Source organism: Halichoeres trimaculatus, unplaced genomic scaffold (genome assembly GCF_033239565.1).
Source record: "Halichoeres trimaculatus isolate MK-OKI-2021-1 unplaced genomic scaffold, fHalTri1.1 fHalTri1_scaffold_9, whole genome shotgun sequence".
NCBI lineage: Eukaryota > Metazoa > Chordata > Actinopteri > Labriformes > Labridae > Halichoeres > Halichoeres trimaculatus.
The window spans coordinates 20,082,368-20,096,822 of record NW_027437188.1 but is presented as its reverse complement, the minus strand read 5'-3'; the positions used below and the strand labels follow the sequence as shown (position 1 = coordinate 20,096,822).

The 14,455-nt window shown below is 41.7% G+C and overlaps 1 protein-coding gene across 1 annotated transcript; it reads right to left on the bottom strand.

Moving 5' to 3' along the window:
• ypel2b (yippee-like 2b) lies at positions 1-13,984 on the bottom strand. Its single transcript, XM_074680289.1, has 5 exons — positions 13,774-13,984; positions 7,373-7,604; positions 6,444-6,487; positions 5,952-6,060; positions 1-2,694 (listed from the first exon to the last, which is right to left on the bottom strand). Exons 2-5 carry the CDS (start codon positions 7,487-7,489, stop codon positions 2,605-2,607), a joined length of 360 nt encoding a protein of 119 aa, XP_074536390.1. The 5' UTR covers positions 7,490-7,604; positions 13,774-13,984; the 3' UTR covers positions 1-2,604.
• Positions 13,985-14,455: the final 471 nt, after the last annotated feature.

Here is a 14,455-nt window from a genome sequence, read left to right as displayed (position 1 = left end):
CACATACAGTTATCAAGGTGCATTTTATTAGATGAAGATCCAATGATATATAGTCAACATCAGCATCCTCCTTTACAAAAGACATTAAAATCGAAACATTTTCAGTAAAAAAATAGTATCGTACAGCCAATGTGTGGTACCAGAGAGAAAGCATGACATGACCGAAATCATATTCATTCATCATCATATGGATAAGATAAAACACAATACATTAACACTATTTACAGCCTGTAACACAGAGGTTGACATGAACGGTAATCCTCATGGTGAATACAGTAAATAGAATATACTCATATATTAATATCCTTTGTTTACAAAATAATAATGCATTATATCACAGAGAAAGGCTATCCACAACCTTGGCTTTCAGCTGTACACACCCCCATGTTTAGCAACACTTTGCCCAAGCAAAATGAGTTTTTTTGTTTGGTCAATTTATTGTTGATGGGTGGGTTCTTTGGTTGTGCTGGGTTTAATGTGGCAGCCTCCAACTGAGCAGTCTGCTGCTGTAGAGGGGGTTTCGTTTAGGTTTGGTTCTAAGTAGAAAGTGTTTAACAGGACTCGCCAAATACAGGGCAACTTCTCAAGCAATGTTCATAACAACAGGAAACTAAGCATGAAAAAAACAGGGCAACTAATTTTACTTTCCAAGCCAGGATCAGATTTGATCAGCAATGCTTTGGTGCCATCCCAGAAAAGTCTCACATGCCAAATGGACTGAGATTGGATGTTGTTTTACAGCACAAGACTTCATCGCAACTCTAATACACACAAAATGTTCCTTTCACAAAAACGTGATGAGGACCAAGCACAGAACTGGTCAGAACACTTGTTTTTTACTTTGTGCATGCATTAAACATTGCATTACCACAGGATGGAAGCTGCTGTGATGGAGTCTCTCCATTGAAAATAATACATTTCCATCAAAGACTGACGCATCCAGCACAGTAAAAGCGATTCTGGCCATAGCAAAGAAAAGTTAGCATCAATGTTCCTGAGCAGCACTATTTTAACCTAAAATGTGTCAGGTGTCATAACTTTAAGGCCCATGATGCACATCCAAAATTAAGTTAGAGAACTCAAAGTTAGCAAACAGTTAAATAGAAAAAGGTTTTTAAATTGGGGTAAAATCTAAGACAATTAAGTCTATTTGTTGAATGCAACGTCTCATATAATCGCTGTGCAAGAGCCAGACGGTGAAGTTCAGTCAAACAGCAGTCATCCCAGACTGAAAGAGAGCCTAAGAATGATCATTTTCAACTTTTATACATTTGCATGTACTGTGAGTGAAATGCTCCTGCAGTTGTGTAAATACCACATGAAGTCAGTAAAGGAAATGGCTTCTGTTGGTGATCATTTTCTAACACTTGTGTTTTTCACCAGTCATGCATGGGCCAGCCCCCCCAACAAAAACAAAAACAAGAAAAATCAAGCTTTCATCTGAATGATCGCAGGAGAGCACTGTTTTTGTTTCTGATTGATTTTTAGCTGCCCTGCTGTGCCTGTACAACTCCCCCACCTACACCAATAAACCTAAAGGAGATGAGAGGTGCTCACAGTGCTCATAAGCCTTTGGGAAACCCAGCTTAAGTTGTTCTTCCGAGACACATGTTGTGTAACAATGGAAGATGTAGCGATGCAGCTCTCAAAAACCAGACAAACACAGGACGGATCGACGTAGTGCTGTATAAACTTTGATGTACTAAAGGATAAATAAAAGCCCAGGGAAGTTTCTTTGCTGCTGTGAGGGCGAATTCCCATGAGATTTCAGGACGAGCTGGTGGCTGCCTGCCTGTGTCTCTTTCACTCTCGGCCCACCCTGCCCTGTCATGAGCTGCATTGCTGGCAAGGCACAGAGTGGATCCCAGCCAAAAGCCATCAAAGCCACTGCATAAATGGATCAGAATCTTCCTCCCCCTGCAATGTTGAGTGAGTGGCCTGGTGGGCGGCAATCTCTGCAACCCCCACCCAGCCCACCTCCTCCCTGCCACAACCCAACGCCCATGTGCTCGAGCCTCAGTGCCAAGGCTCAGTGCCAGGCCTCATCACTGGCCCAGCTGGCATGGCCCCGATCAGCTGGATTTGCTATAATCATCTTAGGTCATCTCATTCAGGCTGGTGACAGAGTGAATGCTCTGCAGCTCTTTAACCAGGGCCAATGAACCCTGTCAGACTAGCCCCACTGGCCTCTTTCTGGCTAAATATCTTCTGAATGATTCCTAGCAGCTATAGAAGGAGTGTTGCCACATTTTTAAAAGCAATCGTATCGTGTTACAGAAGGGGAAAAGGAAGCAGAAAACGAGAGATCTTGTCTTGCTGGCTAGTCACCTAGTCCTGCTAGCTGCATACAAGCCTGCCTAGTCCGTCTCTCAGTCAAGCTGGGATGTCTGGTACCTAGATGTGTTTGTGTGTAGGCATGGTTGGGGGGGAATGGGCAGAGAGTTGCAGAGGTTAATGGTAAATAAGCCAAACCAAAGTCACACACTCACCCACTACCCATGACCCTCTCCCTCCCTCCCTCCCTCTCATCCATCCATTCGGCAGTCCATCCAGTCACCCAGCCCCCCTCCCCTCTGATGTGGTCGTGTCCCCGCTGCTCATCCCTCAGTCCCAGCCATTGTCCTTGATCATGTGGGCCAGCTCGATGATGAACTTGCCCTCTTTGTACTTCTGACTGCTCTCGAAGGCGTGCTCCTGGAGGGTGCGGCAAAAGAGACAGGGAGGCAGCATTTAACACCACTGAGAGACTGACAGAGAACAGCAGCATGTTTATAACTTTGACAGTCAGAAGAAAACTTAACAGGAGGTGAAAAAAAAGCAGCTTTTTATAGTCTTTTTTAGCTGTTTATGAAAATCTTTGGCTCAGTCATGGTCTGTCTCTGCTACTGGCTCTTTGGAAGCGAGTTATATAACCATCAGAGAGTGAACACTGCAGACGAGCCTGCAGAACCAAAACTCTGACTGGACTAGAAAGTCATACCTTTACACAGACAGAAATCTTTCTCTATATACAAGGAAACTGAAAAAAGCCACAGGTCTGATCCTCTCTACAGCCACACTACATTTGTGTGCTCTAAATTTGCAGGCTGCAACATGTATTTGTGAGGTGTTTCATCTAAATTCCTCTGGCGAATGGGAATCAAAGCAAACGCAATCTGGCCTACGCACAGACTTCATCTACAGAGAGCACAATAAAGCAGAGTAAATCAACTGAACACCACAGTTACTAGTTAAAAAGTAATTGATAACTTGTTCCTTTATATGTACGTTGAATCCACAGTCTGTATATTAAGATGGATGCCAGAAATGTTGTTGATTATGAAGCCAAAATATTTGGAGCTACTCCTACTGACTGGCTGCAGTATATATGTTACAAACCCTGCCTGGATTCAACCAAAAGGATTAAAACACATAGATATTTTTTCCTCTCCAAACACTTTCTGCTAAAATAGTCAGCTCTCATAATGCTGATTTATGCTCCAGTGTTTGTTTTCCATTAAGTTTGCCTTTAATAGGTTATATGAAGAGATAACTGATTGACGGCTCTGTTTACAAATGTGAGCTTCTGCAGCATTCTTTAACAGATACGAAGAGTAGAAAAGAGATGGTAACACACACTAACACAAAAATAACGGAGTTTTCTTCAAACAGACACAATAACCAGCGGTTGACTGTACTGACCTATCAGTTGAATACTATATGTATGTGTCTTGGACAGAGTATACTATGAGTCCTGTGGCTCCATCAGTCAGATTGCTTGTGTGATTGCTTTGGCTCCACCAGTGCAACATGCCGGCACTAAACAAGAGAGACTTCTGGCTTCTCACTTCAAGAAGGGACAAGTATGAAGTCTGTGACTAACATGTTGACCATTTATCATACAAGGCTTTAACTGGTATTAGCCTGACTTACTGATTTACTTTGGAGCCAGTAGCCACGGTTTTATGAGGAGTTTTTCGTCTTTCTGAATGGAATCTTTCTGAATGACTTTTCCGAAAACAGTAGTCTACATGGAAAGGAATATTCCAATCTCTGGTCTAAATGCGCCGCTATAATCAAACAGAATAGTCGATGGGGCATGCGCAGAGAAACGTAAACATCACGCGATTTATCAAAGATGGAGGACAACAGTTTTTTGGGGGTTTTTTTGTGAGTTTTTCGTCCGTTCAGTCTTGAAATTATGTTCAGCTCTTTCAAAGTTTGGATCAAAAACAAACTTTCTGCAGCAGTCCAGTGCTGACACCTTGCTGCCATTTTTAACAATTGAGGAACGTCTGTAGTTGCGTCTTACGTCATATCTGAGCATGCGCTGAAAGAACGCACCCTGACAACTTTCCATTTGAGTGGATACATGATACCTCAATCGGTTTGGGGAAAGGAATATTCCACCCCTGTGAAACCGATTAAATGTCCATTCGGATTGGCACTTTTCTTTCAAAATGAGGTGTATACAAAGGTTAAATTCTTTCCATTTGAGCAAATAAACCAAATACAAGCAGAATATTTGGGTCCATGGATACGTGGCAAGTGTGAGAAACAACCACAGCCAAATTATTTCAGGCGTTAATGATAAAGTTGTTGCTTGGTGGCAAGTTTCTTTAAGGGATCATGCTCATTTTCATTTCGGCTAAATATCTCAAAAACTAACAATTCTTCTAAAAGCATACTAACACTCAAAGCTGAAACAAAAAATCAGAGCAGCAAAAAGTTGAACCTAGTTTCTACAGCAAATAAGATCTTTTGGAAGAATAACAGATATCAAATCATGAAATGCATGTTTTTTGAAAGAGAAATAACGTATCTGTTTAACATCAAAATGACAGAGAATAACAGTATCTGCTCCCTTTCCACATCCATTAACAACCTTAAGTACTTGCTCAAATCACCCACTCACTGTAAGCCTCTCGAAAACAGTGTCACAGTAAGTAGGCTGACACAAATGTTCTTCGACTGTGGAGTGTCTGAACCTTGTTTTGTCTTTGTCTATTTTGGTTCAGAGCTGCAGGGGGAGCGTTATCAGATTTCTCAGTTTAGAAGTGCAGTAGGTCAAGCCTCTCAATAGAACTTTGATGGCTGCAGAAAATCAATACCGCTGCAGCTGATATTAATGGCTCGCCTCCATTAAGTCCTATCTAGTGTCTGTGTGCTTGTGCATGCATGTGACCTCTTTGGGGCTCTGACAGGAATAGAGACTACCCAGAAAAGTATCTACATTTACCGCTGGCTGACCAGGTGTTCACCAGGCATCATAAGTAAAATTGATATTTTTAGTCCGGAAGGTTAAGAAGGCCGGTTTAAAGCTGGACATGTAGGGGTGAAGTTAGAGGTTGGGTAAAGAGTGCCGGTCAATGGGTCCTTCTGAGGAGACAAACAACAAGGGTACTGTGTTTATATATGTGTGTGTGTGTGTGTGTGTGTGTGTGTGTCTACCCCTTAAGGATACAGTCACGTGCCCTGTAGTGTAAACTCTCACCTCTAAACACACAGGGTTCACCAGGGACAGCTGCACATGCTCAGCTCATATGATATATGGGGACAGCTAATGTGTTGATCTTGCTCAGTTCACCTTGACATGGGACCCTAAAATATCACAAAACACATCCTGCACGTGTATTTGATGTGTTTTCACACAGCTTTGGCTGTATATTCAGCTCTAAAGTTTAGCAAAAAAAGTGCTCATATTTTTCTTATTTCCACAATGCGTTAAATTTATCTCACGTCACTAAAACTTGATGTCTCAGTCCGTTTGAAAATAATCTTCTTCAGCATTAAATCATCCAAAAGCAGTAACGCTGCATCGACCCTGAGGTACACGGAGGTCCAGCTATAATTAGAGTGCAAATAAAATTAGGGGGTGCTATAAAAACAGCGTCACAGTCAGTGAACTGTGTCTCCTAGCCTTGGATTAGGTTTTTGTATTGCTGTGCATCAAATCTGTTGAGGAGACTTACATATTTCCAGCCCAGGGTCGTCTTGCAGTTCTCACAGTAGATATCTGCTACAGCATGCAGCCCTGTGAGCAGTACTCTCTCCTCTGCTGGGCCACACCCGACGTTCACTCTGAGAGAAGGAAAGTGGGTTTGTGGGGAGGGGAAACAAAGAGGAAGAAAGGAAGAAAGAGGGAAACTTAATTTTAAAAACAGTTTTATGCAAGAGGCTCAAGTTGCTTGTACTGTATGATGTGTGTAGAGTGAGTCACAGCCTCACACCCACTCGTACAGGGGAGCATAGATTAAAACAGCCTAATTTTCACACTCAGTTCAGCTGATAACAACCGTGCTCCAAGGCACAAGCTGCACCAGAGCCTCAGAAACAATATGCATTATTAACCTTAGCTCACTTATGTCCTGTCTGACTCCTGTATGCAGCACATTCTGTTCTAACACATAACATCGATCGCAAAATCAAGTGTGTTGAAATGCTTTTTTTAGAAGGATACTCACACTGAGTTGAACAGGTAGGCTCTGCCTTGGCTGCCTTGGAACGACTGCAGAAATAAATATGAAAAGGCTGAAACACGAATCCTTTCAGGCAGCGTAATGATTCTTTAAAAGGATGTTAGCATACTTTCAAAGTAATAAAGCACAATCAAATAAGAGTCTTCAGGTTTCCTCATAAAAACGCCCTCATGTTGATTCAAGACAAGCCTCTGCTGTACTAGAAGATCTCATTTTCAAAAGAGTTGACTCAATCTATTTTAATATCCGCTCATTTAAGGTTTAGCCTTCTGGGTTGCAGCCTGTATCATAACTGTATCATTGAAAAATGGAAAGGTAGCTCTGCTTTAATAGTCCACAGCTTGATTTCACCATCACTAAGGCTGCTACTGCTAAAGAGACACATTACACAGATTCACGTAGCGCAGCTGTGTTGCGACCACATGAAGGCATTTGTGCACAGGTGAGCTGTGTTTTCATAACCCCAAGAGGTAAAAGTGATAGTGCATTCATAATCCAATTCATAAACCAGCTTAAATTATAATCCACCCACAGGCAGAAGTGTTGTGGAGGCTGACACAACCACAGGTGTTCAGCCTGTTGTTCATTTTCATGCTCCTGATCCACTTCTCAAGCTTTTCTCTTTGCAGTGCAGCTGACCATTGTTAGCTCTTCAGTGTTTGCTGTTTTATAAATGAAATCAGAGTAAACCTTAATCACAAGTGAGCTGTTGTTAAAGTAAACAACATTTTCTGGAATAAAACAAACATGAAATTGTTACAAGAACATCTGCCCTGCTTTATTTTTCCATCTGTAATAATGTGTATAATTAGCTGCCTGACTGTAAGCAACGTGCTAACAGTTTCCAAGGGCAACCAGTCATGGTAAGATGAGTCAAGTCGAAGAAACAGAGTGCTCCTGTTGTCACTGGTTACCTTGGAGATGAGCTCGTCATGGTTTGCCAGGTGAGCTCGGCAGTGGATGCAGCTGTAAGTTCGGTGGCAGCTCGGCAGGTACGCCTGAAAGGTCTTGGAGCGCGTCATTCTGACCATGGGCGGAGTTGGCGGGCGGTGCAAGAAGGGACTGCCAGCCCAGGTCGGCTCACAGGGGAAGCACCGCAACACACAGGTGAGGGCCGTGGTGGGCGGTGGGTTGGGAGGCGAACACCTGAGCACAGGCAGGAGGAGAATAGGGCAGCTCATGGTTACATGTTGGAGTAACAGCTGCTTCCTCAATCTGGTGTTAGAAACTGAGCCACACGTGTGTAACTGCTGATGGGATTACAGTCTGCTCTGCAACCTGCTTGTGTCTGTGAAACTCCCATAACATTAACAAGCTATAACATGATGAAGATTCATGTATTATTAATGAGCCTGTTTCCAAGACAGCGTGACTTAAATTCAAGCCCAAAAAACTGAAATGTAACTGTAATAACACACGGTTCCACCTCATCTTTTTGCCGCTGAGTCTGTGGAGTCATAACACCATGAACAAAATGCCCCTGACTATGTTAGATTTCCCAACAGGTCAGGTCAAAAACAGCTCTGAAATGATGGGACATGGACTGTGCAAGACCTCTAACAGTACCCTGTGGTATCTGACACCAAGACATTGGCAGTTAATCTAGGCGAGGTTGGTCCTCAGCAGATTGGACTTGGTTTGCTGGTTTACCTAACCTGGACCAATTTAGCAGTCTTGGAGGTGCTCTGACCCATCATCCCTCAGTCACAGTTTTGCCCCTATCAGAGTTTCCCAAATCCTTTCACATGTCAATTTTTCCTGCTTTGGACAGATCAAATTCAATATTTATTTTTTTAATTCACTGCCTAACATGTATCAGTTACTGTCAGTAACCAATGTAACAAAATAATCATTGTGTACACCTCAGTGGTCGTATTTTTTGGCTGATTGGTGTACCTGTAAAGAAATGATAGTAATACTGGTCTCTGAGTAACCTTTACCCCTTTTTACCTGGTTAAGGTTGAGAGATGAAATTGTTCTTCTGCCGTAGTCCGTCATATACAGTAGTATACACATTATCTCAACATTTATAGGGCAAACTACAAAAAGAAAGTGAAAGCATAGACATATATTTGAGAGGTGCCCCTATCTTTAAAAACTGATCGTGCCAACTGAAAGTATTTTTATTTGACTCCAAAAGATTCTTAACCTCTTAAGACCTGAGCTTTTTTCTGGTTTGCAATTTTGAATTTGACTTTCTGTTTGGGATACGTCGGACCTATGAAGTATAATAATAACTAAACTTGGTCTTTGTACAGGAAATTTGATCATTTGTATTATGAGTTCTCTATTAGCTGTTTGTTATCAGTGCTATTGTACTTAAATACATTGTTGTTGTTGTTGTTTTCACTAAAATTGGTGTAATGTTGTGATTTCACCAAAAATTATGTGGGCAGTGTCCCTTAATGCAGCTAATAGGTCAAGGTTTAAAAAAAATGAAGGATCATGGGTCTGAGAGGCAGAAATGTAATGTCCACATATGTGGACACTGGGTCTTAAGAGGTTAAAACCTTCCATTCAGCCTCAAACATATAATTATTTGTTATCTGTTAACATTAGCATGCTAAATTAAGATGCTAAACGTTGTGAATAATATCCCTGCAAAATGCTGGCATGCTGGCATTTAGCCGTGGGTATTAATGTGCTAACATGAGTACTGAGCCCAAAGCAAGCTGCTTGTGAGGCTTTAGACCCTCCCTGGCATTAAGATGGTATGGTCCCTGCTTATTATGCAAGAGTATTTTCTACTTTCTGTTGGTTTTGTATCATTACAGCTAGATATTTTTTTTTGTCTGTTATCCAAGATGTTGGATTGAACTGTGGCTTCAAGTTTGATAAGTACTGTCCACTATTTCTGCTACACGCAGTAATGGCAGGTAATTAATGGTAGAAAAAAAAACAGAGAAGCATAGATGGCTATTAAAAGCAGTCATTAGTTGTGGCTGTCCTCATCAGTCTGTGGTCAAACTGTTCTTCACTGACTCCAGTTCAGTGCAGGACACACAGGCAGCACTGCTAGCTCACGCTCTGTGTTTAAGTCTATGAGGCAGCACAGATAATCTGCTTAGCCTAGCACTACTGCGAGGATCGTGCCCTGCTCACTCCATGATAGCCGAACAGACCGAGCCCTTAAAATACTTTTGCTGGTGTGCCCTGGTGACTGAGCAGATTAGTGAGCTGGCCTGGGAACCCTTCCCAGACTCCCGGGCCAGAAGGACAGAAGTCTGCAGTGACTAACTGTTCATGATGAACGAAATGGTCCCAGGCTGAACTCCCTGCCTCAGAGTGCAGATGTAATCATTGTGGTTTATTGCTTAGTGCAACTTAAATTGTGAGTTCTACATGTAGCTTTATCTATCACATTCAATCTACTGCTACTCCCAGTGCTACTCTTCATTAAGCCGTGGTGGAGTCTCTCTATTAAAAAGGATGTGAAACTTCAGCAGTCACTGGATGAATTCAATGTTTTCTTCCAAATTGAAACAATCCGCTTTCAGCTAAACACAAAGAGCAGGGTTATGACTCAATTAGATTCTGTTATACCATCACTTACTCAGGTTTTAAGACTTGTTTCATCACCTTCATAAAATGCTGTCCTATTGTGTCTCCTCGCCTTCCTGTCTGGCCCTACTTAACCATCTGGAAAAACTCATAAAACTGTGAATGGGAGCAGGAGGCTATGTGACTTCAGGACAAACACAAGAGAGATGGAGAGGCCTCTTTTTCTTTTTTTACTGCTGAGCTAGAGGATTGTTTTTGGTGTCCGAAAGAGGCTGATAACAGCTACAGTGCTGATGGGGAGGACTGGGAATATAAATAAATAAGACAGTGAGACGTGCCCTTGTTTAGTCTCCTCTGACTCTGTGCCAGCGGCGTGGGACTGGGGAACAAAGACACGCTCAGTACAGTTGTCAGAGTTGATCTCTGACACCCCAACACACACTCACACACACACACACACACACACACAGACAGACACACACGCACACGCACAGTGATGTTTTACCCAAAGTGGCTTTTATCCTCTCGGCCATTTCAGGACTCAGAGAGAAGTTTATTTAGCATCCAGTTTTTCTGTGATTTCATTAAAATGTTGTTTCCTGTTATTAAAGATCAAACTAACAAAACTAAAATAATTCTGCTGTAAAAGTTATTTTTAGTGCTGTCATACATTTTCAGCTTTGCTTCTGTTTTTGAGCTCCCATCATAAGTGAACACACTTGAGTTCAAGTGTTGGTCTGATCACCATAAAGCTGCCACTTTGAGCATTAAGAAAACATAATCAACATTTTTGTAACTACTCACTGACAATTTAGACCAAGCTATTACCTAATTAAACAAAGTCAAATCTCCTAACTTTACACAAAGCTGCCTGATTAAAGATTAGTAATTACTTTAAGGTACTGTAAGTAATCTGCAAATGTAAGCTTCAAAGTTAAGCTTCAAATTTAATTACTCTAAATTAAAGCTTGTTCTCTTAAGCCTTTACTCTAATGCTGCACATGCTACAAGTCACTCAGGATAAGAGACATGATTGAACGGCTAAGATATAGATGCGGTCAACAATGTGTCTGCAACAGCTGAAATGTTTTCTGAAACTATCAGCTGTAGGAAAATCTCTGTGAGAGGCTGTTACTGTCGACCCACATATAAAGGAGTACATCACAGTACTAATGTGCCCTTATCGGACAGACAGTCAGCAGCAGTGACGGATTAAAATATTGCTCCTGTTACTCATCTACTCATGGGTCACATATAATCCAAGTGTAGTTCACCCTGTGAGTAATCTGCAGTAATCTGAAGAATCACATCATTTCAGCCATAGCAACAGTGACTTTAACGAAAAATACTGGACATAAAATATTGTTAATTGTGCACTCATATATTTTGACAATCCCAATTTAGAAGAAAAACATTAACAGTGTGTTTCTCAATGTGTTTTAAACTGGTGAATCAAACAAGCAACAAAGATTTCTGGGACTTGTGACAAATATTTTACACTGTCACAAAAACGGAACTTTAAAAATGTTGGTTAAAAAGAAGTGAACAATGTATTTTAAATATCTGGAAGACCACAGGTAAAGGCTTCAAAAAGATCATTATCCACATGTAAATGTCTTGAATTGTTCAAGTCTGGACTTTGCTGTCTGACATTTAGAAACAATAAGTTGTTTCCAGAGCCACACTCTTCGCAGTGGGTGGACATGCTCTAAAATCATTTTGCAAAGCAACATTGTTTGTAGGATGCTGACATGCTGTAAAATGCTGACAAAACAAAGTCTATGGGCAGCTTTGAACTAAATAAAAACTCTTCAGTGGTAGAAGAAGTTGTATAAATGATTAGATGACAACAGGAACTGATCACAGCTTTCCAGACAACAGGCCAGAAATGTTGCTAAAACTGACAGGTCAGGATGGGGCACTGTCTGCACAACTGTCTGTATCCCTCTCAGCCTGTTTGTGTATTTGTTTTTCTGCTGTCACTCCATCTATTCATCAGTTCTGCTGCGGGTCGTTTTAGGTCACCAAGCTGTCCTTTCTGGTCATTTCTGGGTGTCATCACAAAAGGCTACATGCCACGAGTCTCCACATCCAAAAGGGGCCTTGTTTCCTGACAAAAAACCTTTGTTATGTAACACACTGATGCTGATGCTTTTTACGACAATGATGAAGTGCAGGGGAATGACAGAGGGGAAGGAGGGATACAAAGGAAGGGAGGACTAGAGTCAGATAGGGGCAGGGAGTTGGTAAAATAATGCAGAGAAAGAAAAAGGGAATGAATGTGACCCTTCAGCTTCTGTTGAGCTGTGCGTCCTCTGCCCACGAGCTGCACGACACCATTTCTGTACTTTGTGTACTTTCATCCTGCTCTTCATTCAGCCCTACACTGAGAGCAGCAGCATACAGCAGCATGACATCACTGACTGGAGGAGGAAAAACTCTCCTGTCCTCCCTCCCTCGGATCAAATCTCACTGATGAGGTGATGCTCTAGCATCCCAGGTGTGTGTGTCTGGTTACTGTTGCTATATTTCATCCCTACTCTAATTTCTACCTGCCTATCTCAGCTTTGCTCTGTATTAAGTGAAGCAGCATGTTTCCAGATGCTTTAGACTAAACTAATTCATCTTTAAATCCACATTATCTTTTTAAGAGGTTGTAACTTAAGTCATTCTAGTTAACATTTATACTTTTTTGTTTTTTATATTTCTGTATGGGGTCAATTAAAAAAAAAATGGGGTAAAAGGAGATGAAAAAACAAGTAGACATGTCATATGTGCCATGTGCAAGTGAAGGCACAACACACAAGAATGAGTGTTGACGTAAACATGTGCAGTCTGTGGAGAATCCCCTCCAAGGCCTGCAACTCTCTGAACACATCTTCGATCCCTGGTTGTCAACACCTGATACAATCAATATTTATCTGTGATTTGCATTGAAAAGAGATCACAGCCAGTCCCAGAGTTCAGGCCTGATAAGTGTTTGTTCTTGAACTGGACTAAAAACTTATCCAAGAGATGTTTCAGGTCAACATCAGACCACCTGCAGGTTTGACTGTCAGTGACTTATATGTGAAGGTGGAGTGACAACAATCACCTGTGGTTTCATGTCAAATACAAAACACATTGACGCCCTCTGTCTACAGTGTGTTTATGAGTGGTTATTGGTATGAATCAGGTCACAGGCAGTGGCGCACTTCATCTGGGGCAGAACTTCAGCCACCACACGGAGCACAGATGGCGGGGATGCCTGAGATCAGCAATGCTGGAAACACACACATGCACAGTCGCACACACGCTTAGCCTACATTCACACCACCCACATTCACCTACAATGACTTTGACAGATCAATACGAATCAGGTGATTGCCGTCACAGGAGGTTGTCACATGAGCATATTACATGATAACTCGCATTGATCAACGCTGACGTGCACCACCATGGCAAAGCAGGCGCGCGCACGGGGATGATGGCGCAGGACTGCCAACACAAACAGCATGTGTCCCTTTAATAAGAGCTAGATATGTGTGCCTTTATGGCACAGTGGACCTCAGCATCCCATCAATACAGCCAACATTCTCCATGAGTAAGGACACTTTAAACACTTCTGTTAGCAGAGGAAATAAACATAAACTACTGTTTTAAAAAATTATTTCAGCTTTTGTATCTGCAGCTGAGGGCAAAAGTTGCCTCGCTCTAAAAGTACTGTATGTGAATCGTTTCATGTCATCAAGAATTAACTTAATGAAGACACGTTACAAGAATGCGTGGCAGCAAACCCACCTAAGTGAAAAAATAACGCTAGGAATCATTTTACCTTTGAAGGGAAGAAAAACTGTTCTCCGTGTAGCCTAGAAAATGTCGCACCTCCTCGTTTTTCCGTGTGGCAGTGCCAGTTCTAAACCCCTTTTCGCATTCCTTCCCAAACAGATTTCCTCTTCTCTGTCTCCGGCCCTGACGAGTCCTGCAGAGACGCAATGTTTTGACGCGAAACGATGCCCAGCAGAGTTTAGAAGAGGCAGAGATAGAGAGGGGTGAAAGAGCCAGGTGGAGCAAGATGGTTCACTCCAACCTACTTCCGTGTTTGCGGCAGACACGTTTCGTGATTAAGACCTTTTTTTGTTTTATTAAACACACCAGTGTCAGTTTATAAGAGAAATGATAAGTACTGTATTACATTTTAGATTATCTTTAACATTTACTATTGTACAATGTTGGCGCACAAATTAATATCTGCATGATTCATAGGCTACTCTTCGTTTTATACTGTTTTAGTTACAGATAATCAAATGTGCTGCCAAACTTTTTGCATTTATTTAATTATTTTACTATTTAAAATTTCGAAGACTGTTTTGTTTCGCTCGTACGAATAGGCTACACAAACTACTAGCTGAAGAAGAAATTATCTCATAATCTAAAATTCTTTAGCTTCGGTCCCAGATGAAAGTGTGAACACATAGTTCGTTCATTTTTATGAATAATTTCGCTCTTGTATTTTA